Source organism: Ruditapes philippinarum, unplaced genomic scaffold, assembly GCF_026571515.1.
Source record: "Ruditapes philippinarum isolate M1 unplaced genomic scaffold, ASM2657151v2 ctg464_1_1_1_1, whole genome shotgun sequence".
Classification (NCBI taxonomy): Eukaryota; Metazoa; Mollusca; class Bivalvia; order Venerida; family Veneridae; genus Ruditapes; species Ruditapes philippinarum.
In genome coordinates, this window is record NW_026867304.1 from 170,826 (window position 1) to 196,278 (window position 25,453).

Here is a 25,453-nt window from a genome sequence, read left to right on the forward strand (position 1 = left end):
AAAACACATGCATTATCATTTATTAACGTATAACGAAATATGTAGTTAAAGAATTAGTGATTCAAATTTATTTTTGCTTAGCTTAACAGAGTGAAGAAGAAATTAATTTAGTGGTATTCAACTTACACATTAACATATAAAAGGAGCATTTAAAATCAGTCTTTCAATCCATTCCAATTAAAGATTACAATTGTGTAAGAAGCCTTTTTTCTGAGTTAGCAAGACAAAAGTGAGTCTGAATTTCATCTACAAAATGTATACGTCTACAGACGTTGTCTGCTTTACCGGTAGTCGGTCAATATATAAAAGTACCCCTGTGCGGGCCTCAAAATGAGCATCTGCTGCACATGCGCACAACAATGGGATTCCCGTACTTTTTATAGGCATGTTTTGTAAACAAACAGGTAAAAGTCTGTGTTATTTTTTAAATATCTTACCAAACTTGACAAAATTTCCAGATATTGTCGAATTCCAGCGATAGTACGAGATGGTGAGCTTGATTAGATAAAAAATTCCGATAACTCGATTTAATTTTAAAAAGCCGAGTTTATCAACCAGCCGAAGTTATCTCCCCAACCAGTATGTATAATTATGCACTTTTTTTAAAAACTACAATTTATTACTTCTCAGTGTTAAATAATATATTAGCATAATTCACACTAAACAAAACAAATATCATCTATATGTATTATGCACTTTTAAACACTACACTGAATTACTTTTGTAGCTCTGTTAGCATAATTCACTTGAAACTAATCTCCTATATATTCATTATATGAGCCGCGCCATGACAAAACCAACATAACGGGTTTGCTACCAGCATGGATCCAGACTAGCCTGCGCATCCGCGCAGTCTGATCAGGATCCATGCTGTTCGCTTACAAACCCTATCACAAGTAGAGAAACTGATAGGGAACAGCATGGATCCTGATCAGACTGCGCAGATGCGCAGGCTGGTCTGGATCCATGCTGGTCGCAAACCCATTATGTTAAATTTGTCGTGACGCGGCTCATATTCATTTTATGCACTTTAAAAACTACAATGTATTACCCTTTTAGCTCTGTTAATTTCTTTTATCTCTGAAGCTACAACTTGTCTCATCCATTCTTTGGCGTTTGTATTACCACATGTCCCCAACTTTTCAGCATCTCTTTTTTCCCTGAGTCTTCTCTCCCTAAACATACAGTATGGTCGAGGTTTTAATGGGGTTTTTCGGTTTTTTTTTAACAAATAGTACGGTAGAGGTTTCTGTGTTGGTTTTTTTCACAAATAGTATTGTAAAGGTGTTTTTTGGGGTTTTTTTCGTAGACAAACTTATTAGTCATGATTGTAATGACACAGTATGGAATAGATTTTTATTTTAGCAAATATAGTATGGTAAAGTTTTTCATATAGAATATATTTGTACACATGACAGTGATAATATGGTATGGGATAGGTTTTAAGCAAATTGCCTTACAGCCTGTTAAAGATCAGGATAAATAAATAATCTTAGTAATATAACAGATTAAAGTTAAACAATGAAATGTTCATTTAGCCTGAAAGTATAACAATTAAGAACTAAAACAATGAATACACAAGTAGGTAAAAAATTGCACATATTGGTTTTATTAAATCTGTTCATTTCACCTGATTTAGCAGCCTTCAACCTTCAAGAAATTAAATCTTACAGCAGAAAGTTGACACAGCATCAGTGTAAAACCTAGAAAATCTAGTTGATATGCAAGAGTATTTATTCTATAATGCTTCACGTTATTTCCTCATAAATAGACTGAGTACTTGAGGGTAATATATAGAGAATATTTGTTTAGTTCAGTGTAAGACCGGAATATATTTCACCGAGTGAGCACCAAAAGGTATATTTCACGAGTGGCGCTGCCACGAGTGAAATATGAATTTTTGGTGTTCACGAGGTGAAATATATTTCGATCTTACATAAAACTAAACAAATTTTCTTTTTATTATATGCAAAGAAACGTTTAAAAAGACATTTTTACCCCGTACTAAATAAAAAGGGCGCCAAATAATAACACAACGTGACATCATTTACGACGTCACTTCATTAAGTTGGTTTCTAGTACTGTGAACGCTTGTATTTCAGTGAAACAACGTAACAGGCTTAAATATTCAAAACAGTGAAATTACCAAATGGATAATTTCACTGTTTAAAACAGTGAAATTATCAGTTTTTATTTCACTGATATATTTCTATAAACCACCGAAAAGCATGTAATAAAAAATGATAATACTTACATGTAAGTACACAAAATAAGAGAAAGAATGTTTTATAGGCACATTTAAAGCCCTAGAAATAGTTACACTTTTTCTTATGTGTTTTTTAATGTTGTTTATAATAATGTATTTAGAATATGCGAGACGCTTATCACCATTTATTATGGCTAGCGACAGGAAGACAAGAGGAATAGGCAATAACAATATAGGTTGTGTTGTCGCTATTGACGAAGCAACGCGCAAAGTGTACCAAATCAGCCACCATAATTTATGAAAGAGTTCAGTGCTATTTTCTTCAGATGTTAAGCATCTAACTTGCTCTTAATCCATTATTTTTTACATGACATGTATGTAAAACACATGTCTGCTCTTTCTAAAGAAGGAAAAATTAATTCATTTCTGAAGCATAATGTGCCTTTAATTAAATGAATGTTGATGTCATATGAGCAAATAATAATAGATAATCATATAAAAATTTCTTCTCTACTCAATGTAGTTAAACTCTTAATTAATTAATCAATTAGCAATTGATATAATGGCACTACCTACAATGATACAAGTATATAATACACAATTTCTCCTTCAAATTCTTTGAACTCAACCCTTATCGCACTTAAATATCTTAAAGTGGATTAGTCTTCAATGGGCACACTTTCCATAAGCATTTCATATATTTAAACAAGATTGCATTTGAGAAAAATGCTATGCCACCGCATTAATACAACACTAAATAGTAGTGTAGGAACAGATTTTTTTTTGTTTCTATACAATTGAAGATTGTCATAATGCATAGATCCCTGACCTATCTAATTCTTATTATCAGATTAGTGATTAAATCTATTGTTAATCAAATAAAAGATCAGAGCAGGAATATATCAATGCACTTGAGTCTAGTGAATTTGGTGGTGAAGGTCATATTTCACACAGCCAAATTTCATGACTACATCAAAGGACAACACAGTAAGACACTTTGTCAAAATCTAGGTAAGCTGATATCAAAGTCCACTTTACATCTTAATCTGTGCACATGGTTCAAATTTCATAGCTGTAGATCAAAGCACAAGAAAGTAGGTCACATTATCAAAATCTAGGTCACCTGATATCAAAGTTCAATTTTACAACTAAAACTGTGCACATGGTCAAAATTTCATTGCTGTACATCAAAGGACAAGAAAGTAGGTCACTGTCCCCTTGGTCAAGGCAAAATTTTGACCCAAGGGTTTAATTCAGAACAATCTTGATACAGGTCCACCAAACAACATTTCAAGTCAAATATCTAAGCTGAAGCTTTCTCCCATTCAGAAAACATTTGTTTTATTTTCCGTTTTTACTATGTGTACATAATGAGAATCATGCCCCTGGACAGGGCCAGTTTTGACACCAGGGGAAAAATTTGAATAACTTTGGTAGAGGACCTATAGATGATATTATATAGCAAACATGAAAGCTCTATGCCTTGTACCTTCAGACAAAAATATTTTTTATTTTTTTACTAGATATACATAATGTAAATCAATGACCCCCGGGGCGGAACCAATTTTGACCCCAGGGCTAAAATTTGAACAATCTTGGTAGAGGTTCACTTCGCAAAGTCTCATGCCATATATTTCAAACTCTAGCCTTTTGTCAATTCAGAGAAGAAGATTTTTCAAGTTTTTACTTTATACATATAAGGAAATCTAGCGCCTCTGGGGCAGGGCAATTTCAACACTAGGGGTATAATTAAAACAACTTTAGTAGAGGACCCAAAGATGATATTATATACCAAATATCAAAGCTTTAAGCCTTGTACCTTCAGATAAGAAGATTTTTTAATTTTTACTCTATGTTCATAGTGAAAATCAATGACCCCTAGGGGTGGGGCCAATTTTGACCCCAGGGTTATAATTTGAACAATCTTGCTAGAGCTTCACTACACTATGTTTCATGCAAAATATCTTACCTCTAGCATTTGACAATTACTAGAAGATTTTTTTTTAAGTTTTTACGGTAAGTTTTTACTATATACATGTAAGGATAACCAATGACCCCCGGGGCGGGGTTGATTTTGACCCCAGGGCTATAATTTGAACAATCTGGGTAGAGGTCTACCAGACAATGCCTTCTGCAAAATATCTAAGCTCTAGGCCTTTTGGGTCCTTATAAGAAGGTATTTTAAGTTTTAACAATATTTACATATAGTGAAAATCAATGACCCCTGGGGCCGGGCCAATTTTGACCCCAGGGCTATAATTTGAACAGTCTTGGTAAGGGTCTACCAGACAATGCCTTATGCAAAATATCTAAGCTCTAGCCCTTTTGGGTCTTTTCAAGAAGGTATTTTAAGTTTTTACTATATGTACATACAGTGAAAATCAATGACCCCCGGGGCGGGGCCCATTTTGACCCCAGGGCTATAATTTGAACAATCTGGGTAGAGGTCTACCAGACAATGCCTTATGCAAAATATCTAAGCTCTAGGCCTTTTGGGTCTTTACAAGAAGGTATTTTTAGTTTTTACTATATGTACATATAGTGAAAATCAATGACCCTTGGGGCGGGGCCGATTTTGACCCCAGGGCTATAATTTGAACAATCTTGGTAGAGGTCTACCAGACAATGCCTTATGCAAAATATCTAAGCTCTAGGCCTTCTGGGTCTTTACAAGAAGATTTTTTAAATTTATTCTTCTAATTCCTTTTGGTTGCCATGGCAACCAGATTTCTGCATGGAATGAAATTCTTTGAACAACTTTGGAAGCCCTTCACCCAAGGATCAATCCTGCCAAGTTTGGTTTAAATTGGACTAGTGGTTTTTCACAAGAAGATTTTTTAAGTTCACTATATAATCTATATAACACACACACACACAAACAAACACACACACAGGTGAATCGCTATATGCCACCGCATCGCAGATGCTGCGGTGGCATAAATAAAAAAAAAACCACCATATAATTTGGATATACATGTACTTATAAAATATTTCTTGGAGGAAAAAAAAGTTTACGGAATTTAAAGTGATATATTAAGATCATATAGTATAATGATGAATAATAATATTTTGTTCTAGAACATCTTTTTATCTGATATATATAGATATTTTATATCAGATCATGAACCTCACACTTACCAAGAACATCTATATATGAGCCGTGTCACGACAAAACCAACATAATGGGTTTGCGACCAGCATGGATCCAGACCAGCCTGCAAATCCGCGCAGTCTGATCAGAATCCACGCTGTTCGCTATCAGTTTCTCTACTTGTAATAGAGTTGGTAAGCGAACAGCATGGATCCTGATCAGACTGCGCGGATGCTGGTCGCAAACCCATTATGTTGGTTTTGTCATGACACGGCTCATATAATTATTTCAGGGTATTATTGTCATGCTTGATACTACTGAACTCTATGACAGTATTACAGACCTAACATTATGCCCTTATTCACTTTAAATTGGACTAGTCTATCTTACAATCTTAAGACAAAGCCATTCATTGTTTTAAAAAAAACACACAATGTAATTGTATTGATTTCAAAGCAAAAAGAGCAGACCATCAGGTGTGATAGCACGCCTGATTTGAACCTTTTGCGGCAAGTTTGAAAACAGTTAATCATTCATATAATTATATTACTAGGAATCTGAATTTGAACTGTGTGTTATTGTACAAGAACACGTTCAAAATTATGGGGGGTGTGGTATGGGGGAGGGGAGGGGCCATAAAAATTACCTGAATGGGTCCAGGTTCATGTCACTTTCTTTATAGATGACAGAATGGAACTGTGGCTTCTTATCGAAAAATCTGTAACTGTTTTCTACATGATATGTCTCTTGCTCACTGGGTATATGAATGGAACCAGTGAACACACCCTGTATAATCCCACCCATCACAGAACTGCCCGGTTTATCTGTAAATATAAATTATTCACTAACAGAAATAGAAGATATTCAAGTTTTTTTTTTCCTATAATACTTAAGTAAAGATTTATTTTCATCAAGTGGCACATAGAAGGATATTCAATTTTTTCTATTAAGACTTTAGTAATGGTATATTTTAGTGAAATATGATATAATTTTCATGCCAAGAGATGAAATTAAATTCTGTATATTTATAAAAAAAAACTTTAAATTTTCTATTTATTATATTTATACTTTTTACTCATATTGGATCTTACAGTTATTAGTGAGGAAAGAGACTTCCATATGAGCCATGTCATGACAAAACCAACATAATGGGTTTGCGACCAGCATGGATCCAGACCAGCCTGCGCATCCGCGCAGTCTGATCAGGATCCATGCTGTTCGCTTACAAACCCTATAACAAGTAGAGAAACTGATAGCGAACAGCATGGATCCTGATCAGACTGCGCGGAGGCGCAGGCTGGTCTGGATCCATGCTGGTCGCAAACGCATTACGTTGGTTTTGTCATAACACGGCTCATATAATTATTTATTTGATATGAATTTAGTTTAAACTAGTTAGGAAGGACACCAGTGAAAATAGGGATAAATAATAATTATTTATTTCACTGCTTTGAAAAATAATTTTTTTACAGTGAAAATATGATAAATGAAAATATGCATTCTATTTCATCAATATTTCTCAATATTACAATTATAAGTATATAATAAATAATCATGTACATGTCACTGTTATTTAAATTCTTGATTTTTATTAAAGCCCCATTATGTCCGAAATAAGCATTTATCTTAATTTCTCAAAAGTGTGATTTTATTTTATGTGTCAAATTCTTCCTTGTGAAGCATGTACTGTATCTAAAACAATTATTTAAATTTTATAAAATTCATGTTTGCCATTTAAAAAGAAGGAAAAAATTAATACTTATAATTGAGGCATAATGTGCCTTTAAACCTGTAGTATCAGATTTTATAAGGATGGCTTTTAATGTATTAGTTTCTATGAAACAAAAACAACAACAAATATTTATTTGGTTGGTTTTAGGCCGTTACAACTAACTGACAATGTTATGGCTATTAAACAACTTGGCGAAGAGGAACAAATTATTTTTTGGAAAAACTGGCACTAAAATCTTTTAAAAGCAAAACAAGATATTGAAAAATATTGTTATCAAAATATCTTAATCTGTTTAAAAATGTTCTATACTTTAACTTATAGACAATTATAATATACTACACTGTTTTTTATTTTACTGATTATAAATTTTTTAACTTCCTGAGTTAAATATCACCTTGCTTATTATCTACAACAGGAAGTAAAGGTTATTGTGTTACATTGTGCTATTACATCTTGCCTTACTATTATAAATTATTAGCATTATAATTGTCATTGTTCTTTCCCCATTAATTTTTTTTCTTCCTTTTTTTTTTGGTTGGATTTTATGTCATACCAACATAGTATAGGTCATATTATGGCAACTTTCCAGCTTTACTGGTGGAGGAAGACCTCAGGTGCCCCTCCATGCATTATTTCAGGGACAAATTGCCAGAAACCTGAACCTAACAGTACTGATCCCGCACTGTATTTAACAGTACTTTTAAACCCTGTCTCTTACATTATTTATTCAAGCCCTGAATCTTACAATACCTTTTCACATCTTAACACTGATAGTACTATTCACAACCTAAACTTTACAGTTCTTATTTAAACCTTTAACTTGACAGTACTCATTCATATCCTGCACCTTACAGTACTTATTTGCATAAAAAAATTAAAAGTATTTATTCACACAATGAATTTAACATTTTTTTTATTTTCTTATTCAAACCATTAACATAACAGAACTTATTCACACCCTGAACCATAAAGTACTTATTCACACCCTGAACCATACAGTACTTATTCACACCCTGAACCTTACAGTACTTAATCACAACCTGAACTATACAGTACTTATTCACAACCTGAACATTATAGTAATTTTTCACATTACAGTACTTATTCACACCCTGAACCTTACAGTACTTATTCAAACCCTGAACATTGTAACAGTACTTATTCACACCCTGAACATTGTAACAGTACTTATTCATACCCTGAACCTTACAGTACTTATTCACACCCTGAACATTATAGTACTTATTCACACCCTGCACATTACAGTACTTATTCACACCCTGAACCTTACAGTACTTATTCACACCCTGAACATTATAGTACTTATTCACACCCTGCACATTACAGTACTTATTCACAACCTGAACCATACAGTACTTATTCACACCCTGAACCAAACATTACTTACTCACACCCTAAACCATACAGTACTTATTCACACCCTGAACCAAACAGTACTTATTCACAACCTGAACATATCAGGACTCATTCACACCATAACCCATACAGTACGTATTCACACCCTGAACCAAACAGTACTTATTCACAACCTGAACATAACAGTACTCATTCACACCCTGAACCATACAGTACTTTTTCACACCCTGAACATCACAGTACTTATTCCCACCCTGAACATTGTAACACTACTCATTCACACCCTGAACCAAACAGTACTTACTCACACCCTAAACCATACAGTACTTATTCACACCCTGAACCAAACAGTACTTACTCACACCCTAAACCATACAGTACTTATTCACACCCTGAACCAAATAGTACTTATTCACAACCTGAACATATCAGTACTCATTCACACCATAACCCATACAGTACTTATTCACACCCTGAACCAAACAGTACTTATTCACAACCTGAACATAACAGTACTCATTCACACCCTGAACCATACAGTACTTTTTCACACCCTGAACATCACAGTACTTATTCCCACCCTGAACATTGTAACAGTACTTATTCACACCCTGAACCTTAAAGTACTTTTTCACAACCTGAACCATACAGTACTGATCGTCATTCATTTTTATTACCAAGAAATCACACTTACCTTTAACTTCTCCCTGGTAAATGAAGGACAAGTCTGGTCTTTGTTTTGTCCCATTGAACTCGAGCACAAAGTCTGGTGTGAACACAGATGCATCATGCTTTAAACGTAAATTGAAGTTTCTGAAATAAGAAAATAGAAAATTACAAGTATTTATATTAGCCAGATTTTTTTCCAAAAAACTTTTACCTTTTACATACATAAAGACTGCAGAAATGATTTTTTTAATTCTTTAGATCTTTAGGCATTCATGAGTTTTGTTACATTAAATAATGCATTTACAACATGTTAAATGGTTGATGAAAGGAGAGCAGAGGGATACATTCAAGTACCTTGAAGTCAAAATTTTTTACCAGTGCTCTGTCACTGACACCCCTTTCAGAAGATTTAAAGCATTCAATAATTAGGCAATCCAAGTAATTCAAATGTAAATGGCAAAAACCACAAGGAAAGACCTTTGTAACATACGAATTAATGCGGTGCTTTTTTCATTTACCCTGGTGACCTTGACTTTAACCATAGTGACCTTTGACCACCTGACCTCTAAGTTGGTCTGGTGTGTTAACCTTATCAATATACATGAAGTTTGAAGGCTGTGGGTTGGATTAAGACTTCTGCGTTATCATCAAAGTTCAAGTTTTGTGAATAAAACAAACAAACAAACTGACAGACAAATAACAAAATGCTCTCCCAATGATCTACAACTCCAGGATGTAAAAATCTAATCTTTTTATTGATACAATTCACATGAAGTGTTATCACATTCTACCCTTGAATATTTATTATCTACTTATCTCTATTTTGTTGAATTATACATACTATAAATTATAAACCTAAACACCAAAGAAATGTTATACCCTTTCTTTGATAAAAAGCCAATCTTAACATACACTTATCATCAAAGTATTCATTCAAAATACATCAAGAAAAATATAAATATCTAGTGTTGACCACTATTGATGAGTTTTGACTGTGACAGTTTTTACCCAGTTTTGACCACTATTGGTGAGCTTTGACCACTATCAATCAATAGTGACTGTCTAACCAAGTGCCGACCTCTTTTTATGAGCTTTGACCACTACCAACCAAAAATGTCTGCTTATTACCAGTATAGTCCAATTAAAATAAACATTGACTGGCACCACCTGGTTAAAATTGACTGGCACCATCTGGTTTATGATTAACTAACAAGGAATTACCCTATTTCTCCGCAAGTGATTGACAACTTATCCCACATGATTTCTACATCAGCAGTGAGAGACAAATGACCATCAAGTTCATAAATAATAAAAATATCTGACATGTTTGCGGTTCGGACCGAAATATCCGTCCCGAAGGGATCTGCCCATGGGCGGGTTCCCAAGGGACGGATATCACGATCCGAACCGCAAACATATGTCAGAGATTTTTTCTTGCATATTCTAACTTTTAAGACTAACTTACTTATCAAATGCATTTAAGTTTAAATGCACTGCGTTATCTATTGAACGTTTATGCCGCATATGTTTATTGTGTAGTTGTTCTGTGTTATATGTCAATTCCTCATAGTGCAGTATATACTCGTCTAATTGTTTACACTCTGAAATAAAACAATAATAACAATTAATTACAAGTCGAATTTAAAGTAAATTTGGTCTATATTACAAAGATCTGTTATATATATGAATAGTTAATACTTTGACAGCCTATGTAGTATTAGTTTGTTTGTTTGTTTGGGTTATACATCACACCAATACAGTTTAGGTCATTTGGCGACGTTCAAGCTTTACTGGTGGAGGAAGATGTCAAGTGCCCTTCCGTGCATTATTTCAGGCACGAACTGGCACCTGAGTAGAACCACCGACGTTCCATAAGCTAGAAAGATAGCTTCCTGTATTTAGTATTAGACATGTATAATAACAAACAATGAAAGAATTTATATAAACATGAAAGTTGTAGGCAACTTGACAAAAGTTGTGAGATAATTATGATAGGATATTTCATATATATTATATTTTATATAGTGGATAATAAAATGTTCTAGAATACAATATTATAATTCATCATATACATTGTAAATGTTCAATGTACGTCACTTAGAATTTTAACATTCTATTAACTAAAAATTAACAACCACCATCCCCAAACACATTGACCCCCCTACCCCCAAACAACAACAAAACACAAAGGTGGGTTAATTACGTTAGCCTGATAATACAATTTTCCTTTTTCCCTTTATATCAATAATTATAGGATAAATAAAGATGTCAATTAGTTTTACAAGTGGGTTGAATTTTCAGCCGCATTTTGTAAAACTCTCAATATACTGTATTTCTCCTGTATAATGTTTCAAATTGATATTTTTGTTCATATCAGTAAAATCATAAATTTTAAATATTGCAGAAAAAATATTTTGTTATATTACTTTTAACCTATTACCTGCCTTTATTCTTTAAATGTAATTATACATGACATTGTATCATATATAAAAGTACTAGAAAAAATATTTTGTTATATTACTTTTAACATTTTTTTTTTTGATGCGTTTATTTAAGGTCGCCGCCGGAAAGCCCATATGGGCGACCGTACACTCAAGTCGGGCCTTCCTAGAGCGTCCCGCCGAGATTTTTCATCGATTTTTTTCCAGCTTTATTGGTGGAGGAAGACCCCAGGTGCCCCTCCGGGCATTATTTCAGGCAAGAGCTGGCATCTGGGTAGAACCACCGACCTTCCGTAAGCCAGCTGGATGGCTTCCTCACATGAAAGATTTCGACCCGAGTGAGGATCGAACCTACAGCGGTGAGGGACCTGTGATCTCAAGTCAGCGACCTTAACCACTCGGCCACGGAGGCCCCTTTACTTTTAACAAACACCCGCTTTTATTCTTTCAACATTTATACATGACATTGTATCATATATAATATAATCATAACAACCAATTCTTCTTGATCATACATTTTAAATACCAGAATAACTGCTTTATTATGGTATAACTTTTAACCTACAACCCCATTTATTTTTTAAACATTTATACAGTCATGACATTGTATATGATATTATCATAACAACCATTTCTTCTCGATACCAGAAAAAAAAAAATTGTCATATTACTTTTAACCTATACACCAACCTTAGATTATTTGTTATACTTGACATAGTATAATATATAATTCTAACATTACCCAAACAGGAAGATTTTTATGTCACCCTGACATTATGATCGTCACTATTCAGGTATTATATATCAGGTATATAAACTTGGTATAATATTACATTTATTTACCCAGGTGTATAACTTACATTGTAAATTGATCTTAAGATTATACAATCTTATTTTGACTAACATTTCTGTCTTATCTCAAGCAGTAATTTCTTTATACTTGTCCCTATGATACAATACTTATACAGTAAATTCTAGGAAATCTTCATTTTACTTTTTGAAATTTTGTACATTAGCTTTAGGATATTTCTAGCTCAGACTACCTGGAAAATAATTACGGACAATTGATTTTACTGCCCCTGAATATTAGATGCCTTTGTCTTATTTGATATAATACAATATCTTGTAAAATTTCAGTCCAGTCATGACATCTTACATTAAACATTGTTCAATTGTTTTTGTATTTGGTTAAGCTGCTGGCCTAAGTAATGGAAAGGCAAGCTTCAGTCTTTTAATACAAAATACACTGAAAACGTGTATTAAGTCTTAGATAAATAAAATATTCGATTTCAAGGTTTGAAACCAAATATCAGCTAAAAAGAACTGTTTTCATTAGCTTATGTAACAGTTTGTTGTGATTTTTTTTTAATTAACATGTTTGACAGTTCTATAGGAAGATGTATGACTGTTAACATTGTTTTGTTGAAGTTCTTGATATTAAAATGACAACATCTGTATATATCATGAATTACTGGTGAAAGTTCACCTGTAATTAACAAGAATCAATTAACAATCAACACATAATACATGTTACATCTGTTACAACTGACATTTTAACATATGATCAAATCTTAAGGCACAAGGTTGGGAAAAAAAAGCTTCTTAAGTAACATCTATAATCTCTATCTAGGGAGAGGAACAGTTTCCTTTCGTTCTTAAATCCCTTTCAATTTTATGTAACAATTATGATACATGTACATATAAAATGTAGTGAGTTCTATATTGTCGCCTGGCAATAAGTACAGTAATGGGTTAACTCTTTTTATGATTTTATAGGAGTTAAGCTGTTATAGCACCAATGTGACGATATATATGTTATGACAATTACCTGTAAATATAAGATGAAAATAATTTATAAAATTTCAGATAATGTGGTTATATTTTTATGTCAGCCATGATTAATCATTAAATACTTTCAGTATTCTCAGATATCAATTTAGTCATGACTCGTGTATTGACAGCTATATAATTACAACTGTCAATTAAAATCACTAAACAGTTGTACATGTATATGAAACTATATACATGTGAATGACTATATTATAAACACATGACTCGAGTTATTAATGTAATGTAATTGTGTAGATGACTGTAACCTGATTAATGTTGCTTGAAGGTAAATAAATAATACACCCTACCTCTAAAACAACAACTAAATTACAGTGGTAAAATATTTGTAGTTGTTTTTTATGCTAATTTGTGACTTTTACATTATAATTTAATATATAATAAAAGAATGTTCTATTTCACAGGTCTCTAATCTACAAAAAGTTGATAGCTTGACATTCTTTCTAAGTTTCAATAAAATATAAGCAAGTGCTTATAAAACATAGCTCAATATGCCACTTCTGACCTTTTAATTTACCATTTATTACAGGAACCATCCGGTTTAGCTCATTAGGTAGAGCATTAGACTGTGAATCTAGTGGCCCTGGTTTCATTCCCGGACAGTGCCAGTCACTTTCGTTGTTATCACATTGTAACTTAATTGGCACTTATAAAATATGTTAAATCAAATGATTTTCTAAATCACTTATAAAACCTTTCTTGTCAAGAAATATTTAACAATGATATCCAAATAAAATATTACTATTGTTTTTGTCAAAAATTTGAAATACTTTTGAAAATGTGCCCTGATATACATGTATGGTAGGCCAATCCACTTTAAAATGTGCTCACTAAATAACCGACCAATCCACTTCACTAAACCGAATCAGTTCCCTTACAACAGCTCTATCAGAATTTCACACAAGGACAATAACTGGGACAATAATTGGAGGAGAATTAACAGATGAACAATAATGTAAAACTTGGTAATCCAGTTATCACATGACCTCATTGTTGTTGGACTGGTTATTGATTCTATAAGAGACAATATAGTGATAACAAAAACCAGTCTGTGTTCTTCTGTCCAACATGTACAACAAAAACAACATGCACAAAATTTTAATACAATTACAGACGGGCTAATTAATTAAATTTCTTTACTAACCATAAACCAATCTAATTCCCGTGCTCATAAAATATGATACAAATTAAAAGCTTAGTTGTTTAAATTTAATCAAACCTACCAACTAAACCTTATGCTTTGTTCAAATGTGTATGTTTTTAAGAGCTTTTACATGCAATGCAGAGCAAAATTAACAAATCTTTGGAAAAGGAATTCTTAAAGAGCTGCTTTCCCCAATGCTTGTTCCTCAGTAAAACAGACACCTGAGTGGACAAATAAAGGTAAAATTGAGTAAGATACCAATTACAGTAAGGTAAAATTAATTGAGTTATAGGCCAATTAAGGTAAAATTGAGTTACAGACCAATTAAGGTAAACTTGAGTTATAAACCAATTAAATATTGAGCATATCTTTATAAGTGGTTTTTATGCTATTGACATGAAGGTCCGTTATTAAAAGTTCTGTGACCTAAATCAATTACTGATCCCTCAGAGCATGCAAGATTTATATGAGAAAAATCTAAATTTTTCGTTCTACTATTTTCTATTGTGCTGTGCTAAATATTTTACAGTGTAAATCAAATTAAAGGATCTTATGAATACTTTATAAAGCACCTAATTTTGCTGCTCTTTGATGCAGAGTATTAAGTGATATTGTTTTGTGCACTGTAAGCAGGGTGTTCACTAGCCATGAAATCTTGAGGGTCATTTTGACTAAGTTTTACTGACTACAAGGCAACATCCCCATGAATTTAACAAAACTCTGACCATGGCTCCAGTTAAAATCATGAGGGTCAAATCAGGCATTTTGGAAATTTGAAGGGTCAAAGTGTCATTTCAAGGGTCAAACGGACACCCTGTGTAAGTTTTCATAGAAGATAATGTTACACTATCCCAATCGGAGAATTATTGTAAGTGTTTATAAAACAGCAGGAATGTTGCTGCTTTCATAAAGTCATCTTGCATTTATTACATTAACACTCATTGTAAAAACCTTCTCCAGATACCTGTATACAATTATATACAGCCTCTATTGTAACAATAAGAAATTGATCATTTAAAGGGACTCCACTGAGGTTTAAAAACCTAAAAGCATAACATTTGAATTTCTTACATAAATGAGCTAGGGCACTTTAAACAGAAATATATGCAAAGATAGTTTAACTTAGGAAATATACTTTGAAATAAATTGAAAATCGTATTTTTATGCTTTTCTTAAGCCCAATTTGAGTGAAAAGCGTTTAAACGTTTTTCATTTTGGGTAACTTTTTACAATTTGAATAATTATTCTGGAAAAACGAAATGCGCATATGATTTGAAATTTTGCACAAAGATTAGTGTTCTAAACCTACATCAAATGGTTCATTAATCTTGAAATAATATTTCAGTCCCATCATATCAAAAAACCTCATTGGAGTCCCTTTCAGTTGTAATGTTGTAAATAGCGAAGCACTCTAAGTTTGGTTTGTATTCTCTTTAGGTAAAATATTCACCACTTGCCCCACACCTCTGTAGGGTTTGTCAATCCTACCAGGGGTCTCAGATAATGTTCCATGTGAGAAAGCTATCCAGCTAGCTAAATTAATACAGAACATTGGTGATTCTTTACTTACATGTAAGTTCCTCCTCAGCAACAGTAAGTCCTCACCTTAGTGCAGTAACGGGTAAGTTCTTCTAAATTTAATCAGTTAACCAGTTATTGCACTAATGTGACAAAGTGTTAATATAATTAAATGCAAAAAATATATTAAACTGTGAGTACTGCACTATAATTTACAATGTGTACATATGAGCCGCGTCATGACAAAACCAACATAGTGAGTTTGCAACCAGCATGGATCCAGACCAGCATGTGCATCCGCGCAGTCTAATCAGGATCCATGCTGGTCGTAAACCCATTAAATTAGTTTTGTCATGACGCAGCTCATATTATAAAAGCTGAGAATAATACAGTATGGGGGTTAACATGTTTACATAGAATGAATGTCTAAACAGTGACAAAACCTTGTTTGACCTTATTTTGACCTTTTAGTACATTTGTACATTGTATGTTTGTATAGCTATTAGTTTACTGTCAGTCAACTGTAATGAAACTTTATAGTAAAATTGTAACAGCTTCATTGTTACATTCATCACACTACCAATCACTGCCTCCCAGGTCTGACCATATTCCAATAAATTCTAAATGTTTTTAAATGTTTAAGTAAAGGATGCTTACAGTAAAATTTTAATGAAAATTTTGTGGTTGTTTTTTAAATGGCAAAAAAAACAAACAATATACATGTACTGTAGACTGCATTTATGGAGCAATCTTTTTGTCCAGAAATATTCATAAAGTTTTGACTTTTTATAACAACGCTTTGTATCGTAATACAAATTTGTTCAGAATTATCATAAAACATGTATTATTTCTGTAGCAAAAAAATGTGTTCTGAAAAAATTTTATATAGCAGAATTGTTTATAATAGTAAACATTTGCTCAGATTAATATTCAGTATCTAAGTATATGAACTGAATAAAAATTCATCCATATGTAAACATTTCATATGTGTGAGTAAAATATATACATGTAAGTCTCAAAATAAATATTATAAAGTGTTAAGTGTGCCATTCAAAGGTAATTTATTGTATATACGTAAGTGGAATAATAAACACACACTTGTTGTATCATCAACAACAACTTTTTACAGGATATGATAAACAAATAAATAACTTCTAAATTTATATAACAATAAACTTTTGTTAACATTGACATTAACAATTATTGGATATAACGGTGAATCCTTAGATAATAGGCCATTGTTTGAGGTCTAATGTATAAATTGTCCACTTTTCACCTTTATAATAAACAAAAATATAATTTTAGACATTACATCAAAAGTTAATATTGTATAAAGATGACCTACTGTAAATCTTTGACCATATTCAGGGGTAATAACTCTGCAGAATTTGTTACTGTTAAACAATAGACTTACTCAAGAATTAAGAATATTTTGTTGTTTTTTTTTCAAGTTAATAACATAGGCACAAACAAACTTTAAACTTTAAGACATTAACAGCTTCGAAAATGAGCAAAACAGGTTGACTGGGGAATGACTAATCTATAGTGACAGGTAGTGCACCGTGATGCTAAAACAAGGTAAAAGTTAGTACCTATACAAATCCCACTAATAAATTACTGAATTCCAGATAATGTCCATTGATGTACAAAAGTTTCAAAAGTTGACACAGATTTCAACCGTAAACTTGTCTATCTTAATTTCATTATCTAGACAAAATCCTTTCATCATTATTTTTTTTGTTTTTTTGGGAAAATTAAAATAAATATATATATTATATAATTATGTAAATAATACAATGACTGAAAAACAAACAGTGCAGACCATGATCAAATGTCGCTCCATGGCGGAGTGGTTAACACGCCGGACTAGTAATCTAATGATCGCAAGCCGCATGGGTTCAAACACTGTCAAGGGGCAAGTCGATGTTTCCATGAGCAAGAAACTTTACACTCATTGCTCAGTACTGGTTGGTTCAAGGAACGTTTCGAAAGTGTGCCTATAAGCTTATAGCTTCCTACACAATTAAACTAAAATAAATTCTGTATAAACCACCAAATGGTCCGCACTGATCTTGTTGGTAATATATTTAGTTGTTACCAGCAAGGTAAATTGTCAGATTTATATGTGATATCTATGTATGTAGATCTAATACGTAATTTCTCTTACATTAAAATTTGTATAACTTGTGTAAAATCTACAAAATAAAATTTATATTCAATTTCAGTGTAATATATTACATGAATCATTGAAAACGAATATTAAATATATTATCATTGAAACGAAAATCATTATTTAATTTTTTTTACTTTAACGTAGTTGTGGGAAATTGCCCATCCACCCAACATCCATTAGATTTATTTGCATGATGTTTTAATGTCATGATTAACAGAATCCTTTTATATATAATATAAATCTTTATGGGTAAATAAATCAGCATTCAAAACATGTTTCTTGTATTGGTGTTATTTGCGTATCTGCCCAACCAAAACTTTTTTTACCCATAGAAAATGTGTCATTATAGTATTTTATATGTATCATGAACAAAGTTCGATGTTTTGAATAGGGATGTTAACAAATGTAAGATAAATTTATAGATGTTGATACTCTTGAATGATCTTCAAATTTACTCAGAAGAGAACATATCTTAAAGGGACTCCCCTGTGAGGTTAAAAAGCCTAAAAACATAACATTTGAATTTCTTACATGAATGAGCCGGGACACTTTAAACAGAAATATATGCAAAGACAGTTAGGAAATATACTTTGAAATAAATTGAAAATCATATTTTATGCTTTTCTCTAAGCCCGATTTGAGAGAAAAGTGTTTAAACTCTTTTTATTTTGGGTCATTTCTTTTACAATTTGAAAAAACGAAGTGCGCGAATGATCTGAAATTTTGCATCTAAACCTACATCAAATGGTATATTTATCTGGAAAAAATATTTTCAGTCCCATTATGTCAAAAACCCTCTGAGTGGAGTCCCTTTAATGAACTCAAATTACATAAAAGCACATAAAAACAGTGGTGAATCTTTGTTGTTTAACATATGAATCATCATTTATTAAATCATGATTATGTTCAGTTGTAAATTTACAGTGTTAAATTTTGACTTTGCCAGCCACTGGGGCTTTAATATATGGCGAGCCTTGCCAGTAGGGTTTGATATTAGTAATATTAGTATAAATGACTTTGTGAATAAATAAATAGTCTTCATTATAAACTGAGATGTTAAATACATGAATTTATTTCGGGTAATGATTATGTAATAAAATTGCTCAAATATCGCATTTTTATAATGGTAAAAAAAAACACACACACAACACCTCAAGCATATCTGTATCTATTAGACCATTACACCATTATATGATCAATGATCATACACTGATTTTGAACACTTACCTTCCAGATTTTATCATTATAATATTGTATCACATTACCAACAAAAACTTTTATAGTTTTTCTGAAAATATGTCCTAAAGCAATTATATGAGTGAATATAATAGTTTCAACAAGGCTCTAGTCTATACTGCTGGCAAAGACTTATCAATTTCACTTCCATGCAGTCACCAGGCTCTATATATACTATTTGCAAAGACTTATCAATGTCACTTCCATGCAAGCTGACCAGGCTCTATATATAGTCAGGTTGCACAGAAGTGAATTTATTAGCCTTTGCCAACAGTAATAATGTTGTCAAAGGCTAATAAATTTCACTTCTGTGCAGTCTGACCAGACTCTATACTATTGGCAATTTAGGCCAATTAATTCAGTCTGACCAGACTCTATACTATTGGCAACTTTTAGGCCAATTGATTCAGTCTGACCAGACTCTATGCTATTGGCAAAGGCCAATTAATTCAGTCTGACCAGACTCTATTGTACTGTTAGTGTTAGCAAAGGCTAATAAATTTCAAATTTCAAATTTATGCAGCTCAAATTTCAGTTCAGTATCACATGGACTGGTGAGATTCTTTATAATATTTCTAAATATTATTTTTATCTTTTATTTAGTTTGAATTCTTTAACAATTTCCCAGTTTAATGGGCATATACATGTACAAGTTTAGCTGTTTAGCTTTAAAACATGCACACAATTTAAAATTATTACTATACACATATACTGTAAGGTGAAGAAAGGGGTTTATCTCTTTTTTTATCTGACAATGGGAGATTTATCAATATTTACAAATAAATCAAACATATCTAATAAATATTATCAGTGAGGATTACTTCATTTCTATGTAAAATCATAAAGTTTTGTTCACAAATAATACAATAATACAATCAATTGTACAATATTTATAAATATAATGACATCACAATGCTCTTGTTGGTCCATTTGAGTTATGATTTCAATGCCAAAATTAAACAAATAGACTGCTACCCAGTAACACAAAATCCATTGAAAAGGAGAAATAATCTTAACATTTTACATGTAGTTTAAGTAAATTGTAAAATAAAAGAAAAACACTTATAACTTAATAATGACAGTGACCTGTTCCCACAACTGCAGTAAAAAAATATGTACAGTCTTTAAGTAGACACAAATGTTGAAGTCTAAATCATTTTGACACATTGATTTCTTTTAAATTTAATTAACTGACCGTCTTATTAAACAACAACATTAAATTTCATATATAACTGAGAAGGTATGACTTTTATTTTAAATAATCATAAATTATTATAAAATATGTTTTAATTTCTTATAGTATATAGATAGATATAAATATATTATGCCTAGTATATACATGTAGATTTACACCTCTGCAGACACATCACCTAAAGCCATTTTTTGTAAACAGTCACACTCACACTTCATCCCTCTTTTTACACCTTGTAATTTATGAAATCTGATTGAGACACTTCATCCCCTATTTTTGAATTTGTGTTTGACATAAATGAATGTGAACGGAAACATTTATCTTGTACTAATATGGTTCCCATTGACTAAAGTAAGCAGTGCATAAAATATCTAATTAATGCCATTTTGAAAACAAAAAATGTAAACTAAATAAATGATCATTTTTTATTACTTGACTTCCTTGTTCTTCGGATTTGTCTATTTTCATTTTAAGTGTTGAGGGATGAAGTGTCTTCACAAATTTGAGGGGTGAATGGGCAGCACAAAATACCCAAATACACCCAAATATTGCCTAAATATACCCAAATATTGCCCAATTATACTAAAAATAAATGTTTTATACTAAAAAAGTGCTGTTTTAATCATGAATACAATATACACTTTCACTAAGATATAATCAACCATACCCAAAAATACATTTCCCTTTCATTGTATTTTGAACCAAAATACAGTCTATATGTACACCATCAAAGCTATTTCTTTTAAATAACATGGACACTTGTATATGATATGTATATGATAAAAATGTTAAATATCATATCTTGATTTAAAATTGCAAGTACATTCATAAAGAACCTATATAGTAGATAAGCAAATGTCACAACTTTATTTTCTTACAACATTGTAACTGTCCATTTCAACAGAATGAATGAAAATTATAGTAGCAGACTAAGTCATATTATATTTAATAAACAGTTATTCATTTATCATTATAATAGTAATAGATATATTTTAATACGAACAAAAATAAATGTTGCTATATTTGGGTATTTCGTGCCACCGGGGTGAATAGTCTTATTGATTTATTATTATTCATTTACTTTTTATTAATTTTTCATTTTTTTTTTGGGGAGGGGGGGGGGGAGTGTCTTGATGTGTGAAGTGTGTGGATCAACTCTTTGTAAAATGTAAAATAATACATGCAATTAAGTGGCTAAATTTTGTTGCAACAGGACGTTTCGGCCCCATACCAAATCGGCCCCAGTGTAAAAATCGGCCCCTGGACGTTTCAGCCCTTTTCCGCGAGACGTTTCGGCCCTACTATTTAGTACAGACAATTAATTAAATTAATTAACAACAATAAATTTAATTACAATTATGACCCTTTAATTCTTTAAATAATTAATTATCTTTTGATCTCTTGAACAATTTAGATATATGTACGTTTAGGTTTTTAAAGGTGTAACAAACAATAAAGGCAAGTTAATCCTTAATTTATAAAAACAAACCACTAAAACTTCTTGATTAAGAAAGTTAGTTACAATTATTCCTTAGAAAACATTATTTTTTGATCTTAATTAAACTATGGGCCTACGTATTTTTTTCAAGGTTTAACTAATTAAATGTTCATAGCTTTATGTAAGTAATATCAGAGAAAACTTCAAAAGATTTTAAAAAAAACGGTTTGCTATAATCTCCTGATCACTAACAAAGTTCTATGCTCCTGCGTTTATGAATAAATTATGCAAATGAGCCACGTTGAGCCGCCATGTTGGAGTTTCGGTAAACGTGTTGGAAATTGCTACCTGTTCGTTTTGAAAGCTCGTCCTAACTTACAGTTTCCTTGAATGTAGGAAAACTTGGTTTTGTTTGATTGCATACTGAATGATAGGTATTACAAAATAAATATAGTGAAAATCGATCAATCAATAATTGTATTTGAGCGTTATTAAGTCAATTTAATTCATCAGAATAATAAGATTCTGTTACAGGGTATCGGTAAAAGACTGCTTTTTTTCCCGTTTTTGAAATTTATTTGAACACGGAGACAATTTTTCTCAAACAGGTTTATGAATATACTTTACGTTGCAACAGAGTTTACCGTGTGTCCATTCCTTATTTAAATTGTCTAAGAAGTTAAATCTGTTTCTTTACATGTAAATATGTACCGTCATTTTGACTGACTGGAATAAAAACTATTATGACTGTGATAATACCGGATATGTAATGAAAAGTACGCCGTGTAGTGCAAAGTTTTCGAAATTGCAATTAAAATTAACACTTACGTTGATTCAAACTGTTCCTTGTCAGCAAAATTGAAACCGAAAGTAGTGGTTGTTCTAGAATTTAATCAAATAAAATGGGTGGGATTTAACCCTGTGCGAACGTATTGTTTACATCCGGTCGTAGCATAGGGTAAGAGTGCAAACTTTGTTAGTGCTGATAATATATTTAATTATTATTGTTATTAGATAATGATCGATGCTATATGTTATAAAAGTGATTGAAAGACTGAAACCAAATTATAAATGCTATGTACCTGCTATATATTTATTAATTAGTTTAATCAAGCAATGTTGACAATGACAAAAGAATTGTAGATATTATGGCGTCTGTTTTCTTTTCATTGTAAAATTACATGACCGAATGTTTCGATTTTCACGTGCATGAACAACTAACTTTCCTTATCTGATAATTAAATGTGTTAGATTTTACAATATCAAGGAAATAATTACGAGTAGCTATTTATTGTGAGATATTTATAAACATTGAAGTTAACATTAAATGCAACTTAAATGCAATGTTAATAATAATTTATTGTTCATGCTGCATTTCATTCATAGGTTCTTTACAAATGTTTTGTAAATCTGTACACAAATATCCATGCCTATTGAATGATCATCACAAAACAAAATTTCAATTACTTGACTAAGACCTTGTTTGAAAGGGTGTGTCATTTAAAATAGTCACGAATTTTCAATAGAAATATGTTTACCTGTCCATTTAGATGTAAACACAGCCAATAAAGTTGTTATAAAGTATACTTTCAACCATATTTCCATTTTGATTGTTCACAAATATAACGCAAAATCGTTTCGTTATACCAGCCTACCTAAATATTTACAATTGAAGTCACTATTTTAAAATAAATTGATATTTTCTCCAATTAAATATCGTCTATTTTCTGACTCAAAAATACTTCCTGTTTCGGTATGACGCATGCGCGACTTGTCTTCCGTCCATTGACCGTACCATGCCGTACAAAATCACCGTTCCATACCGTTCAATAAGTACCTTTACTTTCGTTCTCGGTTCAAAAGGCTTGAATAAAAAAAATAATAATAATAAACTTGGGATGGCACATTTGTTATAATTTTATCGGATATATATTATAAAATCTGTTCAATAAAACAAAGCTTTTTCTTATATAATCATTCGACATTTAGATTTCTTCAGAAAAAAGTTTATAATTAAAGTAACAAATACGCTTTCAAACTTTGTATAATCATTATTATGATTTTTCTTTTTATATTTTATTTTCATTTTCATTGTAAGTTGTATGTTCACATCATTGCCACTTTACGTCACAGACACTTTACTATTTATTATTATTTTTTTTATAGTCTCATCTGCATGTGCACAATTAATTACATACATTTCAACATTAAAGATAAACATTACATTGTACATAGCCATTCCTTGAGTAGAATTACAAAGACTTAAGATGTTTTACATATTTTACAATTAAACTTATAGTATAGTCTGTTATATTACGTGTATGTTTTGATAATATTCTTAAATATTGTTGGTTTCTCACATGCTCAGTTTGGCCTCAAGGTATAAACACGGAATTTAATTGACAATAAAAGTCTCTGGTATCTATAAAAACTTGAAACTTGCTTAAAGGAACATGAAAAGCTTTGGTGAATAAAACAGTACGTTTATCATAGGCCTCGCCTTTTTCACAACACTGCTTAAGAACAACCAAATATATTTTAAAATCACTGTTTGTAGGTGATACGACAGGGTAACTTGCCTTTACCAGCTTACAATGACTTCATTGACCCACCATTGAAGAGTACCTGATGAAATTCGAATGTTTGGTTAACTCAAACATTCAGATATCCAGGCACTCTTAGCCCTATGATTCGAGCATTACAACAACATAGCATTGCACTGAAATAACAAATTGTACAAACTTTAAGAGAAAAGATTAACAAGAGGGAGTAACGTCCATCCGTGCTTCCATGGAACGCTGACGATAAAGTCTTTTAAAGAATTTTACATTCTTGCACTGATTTATGACCGGAGAATTCATTGGGAATTTTACCACTAAATTGTTACACACGACAGGACTTTTCTGGAAGGTCTGAAAAAAAAAGGGTAACAATTTATTGGTAAAAGCATATCAATCGCTCAATCGAAAGGGGAAAAAATGTTGATGAAAATTATAGATCTATCTGAAACAGAAAATATCAACAATTATAGTTAAAAAACACAGAAGATTGAGGATATGTAAAAAGATTCCCGGAGAACAGAAAGGAGACGTGTGGCACGTGTTTATTTTTAATCTGACTGTTTAATGCAGTGGATTTGTTTTGGTGCCAAAATAGCGGGTATATTTGATCACATGCAACGATTCGCTGTGCATGTGTTGACGAACGTTTGTCCGACTGTATGAATAAAATGATCTCAAACACTATTAAAATTATTTAAAGTGTGTTTAAATAGAATAACATTATTGTTGTCATTATGCTACCAAAGTTATATCTTTGTCAAACTCTAGCGTTTTAAACGTTTGTATACCCTTTGTTTAATATTGTTTTCGCATCTCACTTTATATTT

General features: G+C 31.7%; 1 protein-coding gene across 1 annotated transcript in view; it reads right to left on the reverse strand.

Moving 5' to 3' along the window:
- LOC132735627 (disintegrin and metalloproteinase domain-containing protein 10-like) overlaps nucleotides 1-23,833 on the reverse strand; it is a 58,699-nt gene extending 34,866 nt beyond the window's left edge. Inside the window, exons 1-5 of the mRNA XM_060722602.1 lie at nucleotides 23,604-23,833; nucleotides 10,541-10,676; nucleotides 9,101-9,219; nucleotides 5,944-6,121; nucleotides 1,052-1,175 (exon numbers count right to left, since the gene is read on the reverse strand). Of these exons, the coding sequence (XP_060578585.1) occupies nucleotides 1,052-1,175; nucleotides 5,944-6,121; nucleotides 9,101-9,219; nucleotides 10,541-10,676; nucleotides 23,604-23,670 (624 nt within the window). The 5' untranslated portion in view covers nucleotides 23,671-23,833. The remainder of the gene's footprint in view (nucleotides 1-1,051; nucleotides 1,176-5,943; nucleotides 6,122-9,100; nucleotides 9,220-10,540; nucleotides 10,677-23,603) is intronic.
- Between the last annotated feature and the right edge of the window lie 1,620 nt (nucleotides 23,834-25,453).